The sequence below is a fragment of the Pinus tabuliformis genome, chromosome 2_2 (genome assembly GCF_031772625.1).
Source record: "Pinus tabuliformis cultivar Carrire ecotype Pingquan chromosome 2_2, CPIR1, whole genome shotgun sequence".
Lineage (NCBI taxonomy): Eukaryota > Viridiplantae > Streptophyta > Pinopsida > Pinales > Pinaceae > Pinus > Pinus tabuliformis.
In genome coordinates, this window is record NC_142300.1 from 662,200 (window position 1) to 676,371 (window position 14,172).

Sequence of the window (14,172 nt, forward strand, 5' to 3'; positions counted from 1 at the left end):
TTTGTCTGTGGCATAACAATGTAGGTAGGCTTCTAAGCATTTATTGACAACCTCTGTTTGGCCATTTGTTTGAGGATGGTAGGCTGAACTCATGTTGAGGTAGGTTCCTATATGATTGAAAAATTCTTTCCAAAAATTACCCTAAAATTTGGCATCTCTATTGCTTACAATGGCCTGGGGAAATCCATGTAATTTGTAAACATTATTGCAAAATATCTCAACGATTTGTTTTGCCGAGTCTGATTTCCTCATTCCAATAAAGTGAACATCCTTGGTGAGTCTGTCGACTACTACAAGAATTTTATCCTTACCCTCAGACATAGGTAAACCTTTGATAAAGTCCATTGATATTTCTTCCCATTTCTGATTCGGGATATTTAAAGGATGAAGTAGTCTAGGTGTCATAATATTTTCATTTTTATTTCTTTGGCATTTATTGCATTTTACTACATATTTTTGAATATAGTTACTCATTCCCTTCCAAAAGAATGATTGGCGTGCATTATAGTAGGTTTTAAAGAACCCTACATGTTCGACTGACAATGAATCATGTGACTCCTTGAGAATCTTGGCTTTAAACTTGGAATTTGAATTCAGATAAATTCTTCTTTTGTACCATAGAATATTGTTCTTCCATTCAAATTTTAAATTTTGAGGAAGGTTATTAATTATGGCACTTGTTTATGGATTTTTTGCATATTCCCTTCGAATCTCATTAAGCCACTCCAGAACAACAACCGAAACTGCAAGTACTGATGGTTATTCGTCTTTCTTGGAGAGAGCATTTGCCACTACATTGCCCTTTCCCCTTTTATGTAATATCTCCATGTCAAAAGCAACAATTTTTTCAATCCACTTTTGTTGTTCTTCAGAAAGTGTTTTTTGTTGGAGGAAGTATTGGAGACATTCTCGCTTATTGAGTTTCCCGCTTTTGAAAGCTATTGGATGACCATATTACATTAACACTGGTCCTATACCAAAACCTGAGGCATCACACTCAATTACAAATGGTTTTGAGAAGTCTGGATTTGCCAATACAAGGGTTTTAGACATAACTTGCTTCAAGTCTTCAAAACACTTTTATGCTTCATCATTCCAGCGTGGTGCGGTTATATGGGCATAGTTTTTAATAAATCTTCGATAATACTTGGTCAATTCAAGGAATCCTCTTAGCTTGGAGATATTAACTAGTTTGGTCCATTCCTTTATAGCCTTGATCTTATTAGATCTACTTTTATTTGTTACTTGGATATTATATATTCGAGATACTCTACTTCTTCCCTGCCAAAAGTGCATTTGGACCTCTTGGCATAGGACTGATGTTCTTCTAATGCAGTAAGAACTTTCTCCAAATGTTGTAGGTGCTCCTTCCATGTTTTACTATAAATTAAAATGTCATCAAAGAACACTAATACAAACTTTCTTTGATATGGATGGAATAGCTCGTTCATCGTAGCTTGGAATGTTGCTGGTGCATTGTTTAACCCAACGGACATTACTTTAAACTCGTAATGACCTTCATGTGTTCAGAATGTCGTTTTTGCTATGTCTTTCAACCTTATCCTGATTTGGTAATATGCTGACCTTAAGTCCAATTTTGAGAAGTATTTAGCTCCATGTAGTTCATCCAACATTTCATCAATAAAAGGAATTGAAAACTTGTTTTTAATTGTTATTTTGTTTAGTCCTTGATAATCGACACATAAGCTGAAAGATCCATCTTTCTTCCAAACTAATACAATTGGAGCAACCTACAAACTTTAACTTTTTGTGATGATGCCACACTTTAAAAGATCTTGGACTAATCTCTCAATTTCAATTTTTTGATAATGTGGATATCAATATGGTTTGATGTTGATGGGATTTGATCCTGCTTTGACTTCTATTATATGCTCGATTTTTCTTTTAGGAGGCATCTTCATTGGAAGGTCTTGGCATACTTTTTCATGCTTTTGAATTAGCTCTTGGACTTCTGATGCTTCTCTGCTGACCAAATTTGAAGTTAACATTTCTAATTGATGACATTGTACTACATAAGCAGGTGCTACCTTTCGAATCATTTTCTGAAGCGAACAAAGTTCCTTCTACAGATTAATTACTCGAAAAGGCTTGGAATATAAATATATCCATGAGGATAAAAATATTATATATTAAATATGAATGAATAAGAATGTGAATCATTTACAATGAGAATGAGAGGCTTGCTTATATACCAAGCAAGTGTCTCTTCATGGAGAGTCATGTCCTATTTAGACACGCCTCTTCAACCTAACTACTAATTATTATTAACTAATAATTATTACAATTATCCTCGTTACTTATATTTATATTATTTATATATTTTATTCGTAACATTGCCTTCTTCTTCAAAAAGCTTTGTCCTCAAAGCTTGTCGATGAAAAATGCTTGATCTCTTTTTCGGCTTCAAATGACTTTCTCTCTCGGAACATCATCTTTGTCGATACAAGCTGATATGATCTTCTAAGTGACAAACAAAATTGTCGCACTGAGAAGGGATTAGACCATCCTAAATTAATCTTCTATGGAATATTCTGATCACTGCAATTTTGTAACGACTTGTCATCATAGCACTGGAAATTGAGTTTCTTCAACTGACTTGTCTTCTTGAGTTATCATATTCACTGAATCAATATTTGTTCCCTTATTTTCAAATTGAACTATTGCGACTGGAGATTTCGATACTTCTTCTTGAGTGAATTGTTCCAACTTGTCTTTTAATGCTTTCTTATCCTCCTTAAGTTTCTTAATTTGAGTGAGTAGACTTTTATTATGGTTTCTCAGACGTAAAAGTTCTTTGATTTCTGATTTATCAACTTTATTTTCAGTGTTTTGAAATTTAAGCTTTTCATCTTTTAGATCTCTGATTTGTTCTAATAAATTTTTATTAAGGTTCTTTAAACACAAAGTTTCCTCTTCTTGTTCTGATAAGTGCTTCTCGAGTTCTTTTTTTGTGACCTTAGTCTTCTTCACTTGTGCCAGTGATTTTTCGACGTGGTCCTTGAGACGAGAAATTTCTTCTTCCTTTTCCAATTATTCTTTGTAATGCATATCCACAAGATCTTTATGTTTGTGTTCTAACGCCACCTTGTTTTGCTAAATTTTGGCTATTTTGCCATTCTCTTGATCTTTTAGCTGCACTTTCTCAGTACAATGGATTACATCATTCTGTGGGAGTGATGATGGACGTTCAACTTGGAATAGGGATTCCATTTTCTTTCTCTCCTCAGCATGTTGTCGCTCAAGTATTGTGATTAATTGTTCTATATCTCTTGTGAATATATATATATATATATTTTTTTTTTTGTGACTCTATTTGTATTAATTAATATTTTCGTCAATGATACTTAACCAGAAAGCTTATATATTCTTCCCCCAAGATGTAACTATTTGCCTACTTACTTTATAAAATATAACTTCAATATATATATATATATATATATATATATATATATAGCTTCCTTTCTCTTTTTTTTTTGTTATTATACCTTCAATTTTATTAACTTTTATCTTCTTTTTTAAATACCTTCAAGGCTTTATTACTCCTTCAAAACTTATCTTTTATGCTCCTTTTTTTTATAATTTTTTTTCTTCCAATTTTTTTTTTTTTTTTTTTTTTGTTCTCTTTAATATATGAATTCATATATTTTTTTTTCCAAATTTTATATTTTATTTTTTTATTTTGATATGTTGATTTTTCATTTTTTTTTTTTAAATAATAAATTGGTCCCTTTTTTATATACTTAACGTTTTACTCCCTAAATGAATAAAAAATGGACCTTTCTCAACTAACTAAACCTCATTAATATATATGATCACTTGTATTTTATTAATCTCCTTTTATACTTTTTCCCACTCATTCACCTCATGCGTAGAATCCTTCTAAAACTTTTTTGTTTCTTTTTTATTTTTTATTTTTAATGGGTATGTATTTGTAAAAATCTCCTCAACACAGCGAACGAAAGAATTATATTTCCTTTTGATTTTTTTTTTTTTGAAACAATGTGGTTCAACTCTTTTTAAATTATTTCCAGAAATTGTGATAATCCATGATGAATGGTTGGTCACATGGAGTGGAAAACTGTTGGAAACGACACGAATGAACCTCTTGACCCTTTGGTGAACGAGCATGTCTGCAAATAATTTTTGGTCTTGAGTTTATGATTTGCTTGTAAAGAGATTGGCGGTCTGTAAGAATGGTATGGTTGGCCAATGACAAATGATGTGGGCAACAACGTTTAGATGGTATTGTGATAGCGAAATGGAAAATACAAAATAGTGGCTTGGAGGAAGGGACGCGTCACAGCGAATAGGGCTAGCAACGGTTAGGTCGGGCAACCACTGTGTTGTTGAGTGTTGTGGTCGCGGCACTATGGAAATGTGGGATGATGGCAGATGGAACGAAGGAGAATGGCGCAACGTGGGACTAACTTGCGATAGACAGTGGTGGCTATGTCGACGGCGGCTTGAATTACCCAGCGTCCACAGGTAAAATTGTATATACAGGGTTGTACGGTTGGACAACGTCGGCAGCTATATATATATATATATAGTGTTGATATATTTTATTCTTTTATATGTATTTTTAATAGATCTTTTTGTATTTTGGTATATTTCTTTATATATATATATATATATTTTTTTTTTATCTATATAATTTTTTCTTTTTAATATATATATATATATATATATATATAGTGGCCAAAGCCCTGAAAAATGGAGAATCTCCCAATGTGTAGCGAAACGCTTCAATTATGACAACAACAAGGTTGATGACGATTGATGGCCAAGGGCAGGTGACTGAAGAACGAGCTTCGTGGAGCAGTGAAGCGGCCAAAGGGTCGTCTTCTCTGATACCAAATGAAGTGAACAAAGTTCCTTCTACAGATTAATTACTTGAAAAGACTTGGAATATAAATATATCCATGAGGATAAAAATATTATATATTAAATATGAATGAATAAGAATGTGAATCATTTACAATGGGAATGAGAGGCTTGCTTATATACCAAGCAAGTGTCTCTTCATGGAGAGTCATATCCTCTTTAGACATGCCTTTTCAACCTAACCACTAATTATTATTAACTAATCATTATTACAATTATCCTCGTTACTTATATTTATATTATTTATATATTTTATTTGTAACATTTTCATCATCTAGGATGATGATACAATTTGATTCTCAGGTGGTTGGAATCCATATAACTTGTACTTTTGCCCTTCCCATTTAAATTTTATAAATTGCTTTTGATGGTTGGCAGAGTAAGTGCCTAAGGTTTGTGGCCATTGGATACCTAAGATCACATCCACTCCTAATGGTACAATGTAGAACGAAGATTCTATATTATAGCCTTGAATCTGCAATTTTACTTTATGGCATTTCCCTACCTTCTCAATTTTTTAACCGTCAGCTACCATAACCTTCATGTTGGGCACGAGAAATGTGAAAATGTTGAGTCTTTTAGCCATGGTTGAGTCCAAAAAATTGTGGGTGCTACCAGTATCAATCAGAACCATTACATTGTTCTTCTTGATATGTCCTTTTAATTTTATTGTCTGAGGCTGTGACATACATGTCATGGTCGATAATGATACCTGCAGAATACTCTCGTCATCTGGTCCTGGAGAAAATTGTTGCGAATCTTCAATTTCCTCTATGTCTGATTCTTCATTGTCTGAATCATTGGTTGCTTCACATGTATACAGGTTCTTGGTTTCTTTCCCTTTAGCACATCTGTGTCTCGGGTCCCATTTTTCGCCACAACGTCTGCACTTACCTTCTTTCATTCTTTGCATTTCCAAATTAGTTTTGTCTCCTTCACGAAGATGTGGTGGAACATATTTTGTATTATCCGTGTTTGCAGCATGGGGAAATCTTCGTCTCGAATATACTCTTTCAACCTTTGGCCACTGCATTTTTTCATGTTTCTTTTCAGCAACTTTTGCTTTTTGTCTTGCTTCTTCTATCGAAGTAATGTCATGAAGCTCAAGTTTTGCCTGTAGATGGGGTTTAAGTCTTGTGATGTATGATCGAATGAGACGAGTTTCAGATATTCCAGGTACTCGTGTGGCTAAAGTTTCCCATTCCCGAGTGTATTCATCCACATCGCCTTTTTGTTGCAATCTAGTGAGTGTTGAGAAGAACTCTTCCTCCTTGACACCTTGGAACCTCTTAAAGAATGCATTTTTGAATTTCTTCCAACTGATAGCGTCGCCTTTTTCCACCACATATACCAATTATATGCTTCACCTTCTATTTGCATGGGTGCATGCCTGATATTTTCATCATCATTGTCAATACCATAAATCTTGAAATACACTTCTGCTTTATTGAACCATGCAACACTACACTTCTTGTTACCGTCAAATTTGGAGGGTTCAAGTTTTGCTCTTCGTTGATATGTCACAACTGTTGGAGTAAAGAGAGGGTATTGATTTGCACGCTGCATATTTGAGAATTGATTCCAGCGCTGCATAGTTTGAAAATTCGTGTTACTATTTTGTTGATGGGGTATGGACGATGCCTTTGGAGACTCAGGTTTCTCATGTGAATCTGACGAGCTTGACGAATTTGAAGAATTGAGATGTTGAGTAGCTTCATTATTTTGGGGTATTTGATCGGGTGTAGTCTTCATCTTGTCACAAATACAGGTCAACAATACCATTGCTTGATCCACCTTATCTGAAAGGACTGCTTGATACTTTTTAAATTCGTTATGTTTCTGCTCGCGTTGACTCTCTATTCTCTTTGTTGTATCTTGGAGTGCCTCGATTTTTTTGCCTTGTCCGGCCACCTTAGTCTCAATGTCAATCTTTTATTGAAATTGGCCATCGACATTGATGAAGTCATTGCTCAAGTATGTGGCGGTGTATATTTATCCAGCTTAACTCTTTTTCTTAATTTGACCCTATTATATATATATATATATATTTTATTTTATTTTATTTTTTTTCTGTAATTTATATAATTATATTAACTATATAATATAGTTAAATTATAATTTATGATTATAATTTATATAATTAGAAATTATAAATTTTGTAGTTATAATTTATAATTATTAACTTTATAATTTTTAAACAACAAACCAACGTCAACCGAGGGTTGAGTGAGGTCATTCGCCGGTTCGAAACAATGCGAAGGGTTTGGATGGCCCACATACAATAACCTTGGATGATAGGTTGACTGCTATATGATTAATGTTTGACTATTGGCACACGAGGGTGGGGGCAGGAGTTACACTGACAAGAGACACAGAGTTTTCTATGTCGGCACGTGGGGGTGGAGACAGGAGTTACGATGACAGGGAGGGGGTGTCGGATGGTCAACAAAAATGGAGACAGCAGCAGGGACGGCTTGACAGCGGAAGGGATACTGTGAACGACGGATGTTAATGAAGGTAGCGAACAAAAACGAATAGTGTGCAGTGTGAACAAGAGTGGATCACAACAGTGGAACAAGGCTCAAGGAATGCCGAACGTGGCTCTGATACCAGATGGAGCAAATAAGCTCATTTACAGACAGAAATATATATTTTATTAATGATTGAATGATGATACAATTGTGGGAGGCTTAAACACTGCCTCGGGTGCCTTTTGGTGGATGGATAATGCCCTTTTGCTTAACTTAACTAATCATTACATAGATACTTAATTTTTACATAACATTTAGGAGGGGGAGGGTTGATTTTGTAGCCAAGGGGGGTATTTTTGGGAGGGAAACAGTACCTGGATTCCTCCAAAACCACCTGAAAAACTGCCACTGGGGGTTCCAGACTCCCCCCATACGTAGATCTAACCTGCCAGTTAGGGTTGGAACTGGCTGGTTCGATACCTAACTGGTACAAACCTGCCCTCCAACCAGATTTTTCTACTAGTTTATTATGCAAACTTATCCAATTGGCCAGTTTGACCGGTTACTGTTCAGACTGGTCAGCTTTTAAAACTATGCTCTAGATAGCCATCCTTTATAGGTCTAGATTCTTAGAGCCTTGCAGATGAAAAGAAGGAACTTCTTGCGGGGATTCATTTATTTGCATTCCTACTGGTACTCTATAAAGCTCTGATGTTAATAGCACCTTAGTGGGGGATGAAACAAATGTTGGCTGTCAAAGAAACAACAGAGACAGTGAAGCTAACTAGAGAAAGCTGCCTAATCAATTATAAAGATTCAGTTTAATAAAAAAAATATAAAATAGCTATTTGCAGCTCAAAACATAATTCATGAGTTAAGAAACAGTTATAGAAAGCACAGGTTAAGAACTATCAGACAGCCCTGAACGACCATTAAACTTACCAACATATATTGTGCCCTTATGAAGTGATATTTAAACAATTATGTTTGGCATGTTAGGCAAGGTTTTGGTATATGATTGTTTACATAATCCAGTATGACATCTTAATGTCAAGGTCAATTGGGGAGGCTGTGTCAAGTGAGGATAACAAACTATTATTGAAGAAGAAAAAATGACTCAGTAAATGGAGGGAAATTATAAAAATGAAAATTAAATCAGCCATAGAAGAATGTCAGTCTACCTAGTGCTGAGATCAATCGAGTGGGATAATGGCGACTGACAAATGGGAAGATTGTACAACATAGCTTTGCTTGAACAATAACGGATGGTAGAAAATTGATTTGATTGATGAAAATTGAGGTTCATTAGGCACAAGGGAGGTCAGTCAAGCCACTTATGTAGCAGATTTTTTTTTACAAATAGTTTGAGAGTTTGATTGAGGACATCATAAATATAGTGTCGGCTCTCAGATAATTATGAATAGAGTGTTTGTTACAGCAGCACAAGAGGTCAATATGTTAGTACAGGGAAATGAAATGAAGACCAACTGTCAGATGAACAAAAAACATCTATCAACTGAAGAGGCAGGAGGAGGCAGGATGGCATGCAAGATAAACTTTAGCCATGCAGCATAGTATGTTGATCAAGTAGGTGAGGAGGTAGGCCGAACAGAGAACATGAATGGCAATGTCAACAAGTCAATCAGTATGTTAACTAAAGTGAAACACGTTGTTAAGATTGGTTTGAATAACTAGGAACACTTTGGTGTTCTAAATGGAACAGCAGTTAGGAGCATAGTATATGTTAGCCTTTTGTTCTTCACGCTGTGGTATCATCCTTGAACTTGGAAGACCCGATCCCTTATGTGTATGTAATGCCATCTTCAGTGTATGTCTTTGATCCATACAGAATGAACTTGTGTACGCCATATGGAGATTGTGTACATTGCATCAGACTTTGACCAATTGTGGTTTTATGAGCTATAAAAAATTGTTAGCAGAGTCATCCACGACAAACGAAAGGATGGCCATTCAAAATAAATTTTGTCTTTTATGCTAAGCCAGATTTTCAAAGAAAAGTTAATATGATGATCATATTTAGGAGTCTTTCAAATATAAATTCACATGCATTTTTTTTCATTTCCTTGTCCTGAATTTTTTGGACAATTGTCATCTTATTATGTTGTCAGTCTTGGGATTCAGTTTCTTTTCATTGCATTGGAAACAAGGTTGTAGCAAGGACACCTGTAACTTTTATTTATCTTCTTTTGGTATCGATGATTTACTCCAACGAATCAATATTCCTGTGTGCCCTGTAGCTTCAATGGAAGTTAATTTTTCTTGATAAGATATCATATATGAGAATTTATCTTGACAAGATGGCCTATATAGGAAGAGCGCTATGCTTTCATTTTGTTTACATAGTGTGCTTGCATGTTCAAGACGTTGAGAAGTGATATCTGAATATAAAGTTTAAGTTTGTGCTTGTAGGGAAGAATACGACTTACTGGATGCTGTGGAATCTAGATTGGCTTCTTATCCACTCACTGCTCCCGTTCTAGGAAATATCCATTCTCAGCTCCGTGGCCGAGGCTCACCTGTAAGTAGTTTATGATATTAATGTATTCCCTAGTTGCTAAATTCATTAACAGTGATGACAACCGTTTTGGCTCTGTGCTCTAACTGTTAAATCATTCAGGTGGGAGTTTGCAAGGTGCTGGATGGTGACATGTTGGCTCAGTTCTTGGAATTGACAAGCATGCAGCAGCAAGCTGTGCTAGCGGGTCAACCAGCATCAACTTCAGATGCAGCAAATTCGGATCCCTTGCAAAGATCAATACCTGTGGATCAGGTCCTACGCTTGCTTGAGCGTGTTCACAATGCTCTAAATTAACCACCTAGAGAGTTTTAGGCAACTGGGTTAAATTATTGTTGATGGAAAAATGTTCATCTCCCATACCTAAAAAAAATCTGCGTGACATAGAGATTGGCTCATACGAGTTTTTGAATGTATTATAATAAGAAGGGGTCTGCAGTGGGCCACAAATTAGTTTAACTGCTTCAAGGATTATATTTTAAAAACTGCATCGTATGTCAAGCAGTGCAATCTTGTGTTTTCATAAAAGGGAGAAGTGGCATTCTTCTGGTGCAAGACATTAGAAGAAATGTTATATGGCAGAAGCCTTCTATCTTTTTAACCAGAGAATGGACAGGCACCGATTTCCTTTCTTTGCAGAACACGCTTAATCTTCAACAGTACGAGTGGCATGCCCAATTTCCTGTCAATTCTGAAAAAGGCTTAATCTCCAGGAGTATTATTGGCATCCTAATATGAGATCGGATGATTCAATGAAGCGTCAAACATAAAATTTGTGAGGCAATATACACCATAGCATTCGAGTATAATCTTATAATGAGCTACAGTGGTCATCATGAGGAATTAAATCCATTCCAGCTTGGTATGATACACAGTCGTCAAAATGTTTTAAAACAAAGTTTGGATGGCTGTATGTTTGTTTGGTGGAATCTCTAAATGTAAGATCAAGTTTTGAACTTTTCCATTGTTACTAAAAGTTGGGTTGCTTTGAGAATTGCCGTCTTGCTTAATGTGAAGTTTTCGGAATGTCGTCTCATGTCCTCATTCCTATAATTATAAACTCTATATTGTGCATTGGAGTCTACTGAATGGAACTTTCGTGTTCCGTATCAACATTACATAAGTTCCTTGAAAACCTCTGGTGTATCATAAGATGCGGCGTGCATATTTGTGATTTAACTGAAACAATTGGGGTTACATTTATCACCTTATGGTCAATACACTTATTTGCAGGTATAACTTCTACGCATATCGTTATTACTTTAGTATACGAGGCATATATGCCAACGAGCATTTTTCTTTTTGTAGAATTATCTGCAGAAGCTCATTAAAATATGAATGCACGTGAAGTGATAATTTGGGTGTTTGCAGTGTCTACCCGAAATGTGAAAAATGTGAAATGTTTTTATCGGACAACTAAATTCATAAACACAATTATTTTCCTAAAATTCATATTACAAAATGACACCCATCATGTCACAGTACATTTTTTTTTCTCCTCTGAAGAGTCATCATATACATTGATGTAATAAAATTACGTTCTGCATATGCCTAGCGTTTACAATATGACCAAGGAATCAAATCTTTTTGGCTATTTAAAAAAAAACCTTAAAACACTAACAGGTCTTGGCTAGACTATATCCCATCATCAATATATGAAAAAGAATCACTATCCTTATCGCTATTGAAAATATCCCATTGAACAGAAATACAAATAAAACTGAGATTTATCAAAACTGAAAAGGTAAGACTGCTATAAGGTGTACTTCATCCACTGTGTAATATAGAGAATAAAAAACAAAGAAATTTTTTCAATTGTGCTGGTGCCAAGCTTTAGAGCTCTGTTACCCACCAGAAGCGGGTAAGCCCTCGGAGAAAAAAATTCTCATATTGGTCGGCCAACCAACCAGCAACCCTATGATGATTCACATATAACTTTACTTTAGGACTATTCCCGTATGCTCCAATTAGTGTTTTCTCCTATCTGGCATACTTCTTGAATGAAGGTGGGTAATCTATCAGAAGCTATACTAACCATTTTTGTAATCACATGCTTTTATTTAATGTTTGGGACATACTATTGTGGATCATAGTCCAAGTTGAATGATCGACTGCTCTTAATTATACCCTTGTTCCCATATTTTGCTTGAGAGATTATCCTTTGTCCTTAGTCCAGTGTAACCTTCCTTGTGGCCTTTTTCTCCCATTGTTAGGAGGGGCACTAATACCAGGCACTGATTGGTACTAATAGCGTTCCCAAGGTAATCCATACTAGCTTCCATGTTTCCCTTATATCCACCCAATCTTTGGGTTAATCATCATTGGTCATTGGGATTGACAACTTATACACTTATCATTGAAGTCATGGCTCGAAAAATTTACTCTTAAGAGGTTGATGTAGTTAAAAGAAAGATACAAACATATGAAACCACAAATAAAAGGAAATGAAAAATCAAAAGATGGCTAGGGCATTGAACAAGCACATGTACAAAACCAAATGAAAAGTCAAAAGATGGCTAGGGCATTGAACGAGCACATGGACAAAACCCTAGCATGAGCTATATCCATCTCATTAGCCATCACCCATTTTCTAATCATTTCATGCTCTATCTAAACAAAGGAACTTATGAATGCCCTGACCTCGATGAGTGCTAAATTACTACATCCTTAAGGCGTGTTGGAAAAACATGAAGGGAGCTAGGTCACCTAAGCTATCCAAGAAAGAAAAATAAATCATTAAAGTAAAATGCGCACTAGAGGGGTGGCAAAAACAGGCCAAGGAAATGGATAACTCATGTCTCCAAGATTGCTCCTTTTTAGCATCATTATTGGAATTTGCATTTAATAGCTTTTTTGTTCTATATGTTATTGTTTTTTAGGCATAAATTACATATATTATTATTTGAAATGCAAAATCTAACATTTATTTCGTGTTTTCACTTGAAATTTTGGGTTGACATCTAGGGTTTATATTGCTATTCTATGCATTTTTAACCATTAAAAAAAATCTAAAGTTGATGTATTTTTTGTTTACCTTTTTAATAGTCTTCAATCCTCTGTTGATCTCATTATTTATAGTCTATTTCTTTGTTGTTATATGCTTTTGCACATTGTAAATTTGCATATGATAAAAGTCCTAGCTTATAACATATTTTCTCTAGTTTATTGGGGATGGTGGAAATTTTACTTGAACATTTATACCTCTTATCTTGGCCTCCAAACCTTTGCCGTTACATTCTCCCATAACCATTAGATTTTTATCACCTTTAGACCCTCTTGTATCTAAGAAATCTCTAGGTGATTTATCAACAAGTTTCTTAGGGAACCATTTGGCTTGGAACCTTAGTCCTATAACCTCTAAGTCTTGGTAGGAAAGTGTCCCTTGTGGGGATAACAGCCAACCGAAAAACAATAGGAGAGAGGCCAATGAGTTGACAATGGTGGCTGATCTCTTTGTTGCCATAAGGCCTAGGTTGCCTAATGAGGCTTTGCACTAGGCTTTTTGTATTTTTGCAGTGACCTTTTTTGACACCATTTCTGTGGAGGAGTTGACTCCTTTTTTCGATACAAAGTCTTCTTTGCAATTCTTTTGATGAGAATATCCCAAAGACAACTAAAATTTCTCATTTGGCGACTCCCATATCTTATTCTCATATAAGAGCTTCTGGTAGCAGGCCTAAGAGAACAATCATTCCTCTTAGAGAGAAGACTATTCTCAAAACTCTTGTTACACCCTTTTTTCTTGTAGCAAAGTCCTCCTTTGGAAACCCTCCTTGAATATACCACAATGGAAAAGTTATGGCTTACTAGTGTCTACAATCCCCTTGATATGAGTGCCATTCAAGGATACGTTTGTACATTGTTTGATAAGTCTGACGAGCGGTTGCCCAATTTCGTTGGGAATGATGTGGTCACTGCTAGTAACACGTCGATTTGTTTTACTAGTGTGTAGGTGGAAGAGACATCTAATATGAGGATGCAATCATGAGATTGTTTGCCCTTTTAAAATATAATGCTAGAACTTGGCACCTGGATTTTCCCTTGGGGGGGATCAAGAAATGGAACTGATTTTATGAAGCATTCAATCAAAGGTGGGTCTATCAAAGATGGAGTACAATTTCTTGCCAAATTCCAAGAGGCAAAGAAAATGGAGAATGAAAGTGTCAAGGATTTCATTCAAAGATTTGATCAATTGCTTAAGCATGCACCCAAAATTTTTAAGCACATTGATGAAACAATCTTGGCACTTTATGCAATGCT

General features: G+C 35.4%; 1 protein-coding gene across 1 annotated transcript in view; it reads left to right on the top strand.

Annotated features, from left to right (window-relative positions):
• Positions 1-10,729, top strand: part of LOC149191244 (Cleavage and polyadenylation specificity factor (CPSF) A subunit protein) — a 134,457-nt gene extending 123,728 nt beyond the window's left edge. Inside the window, exons 14-15 of the mRNA XM_089404140.1 lie at positions 9,807-9,915; positions 10,015-10,729. Of these exons, the coding sequence (XP_089260266.1) occupies positions 9,807-9,915; positions 10,015-10,209 (304 nt within the window). The 3' untranslated portion in view covers positions 10,210-10,729. The remainder of the gene's footprint in view (positions 1-9,806; positions 9,916-10,014) is intronic.
• Positions 10,730-14,172: the final 3,443 nt, after the last annotated feature.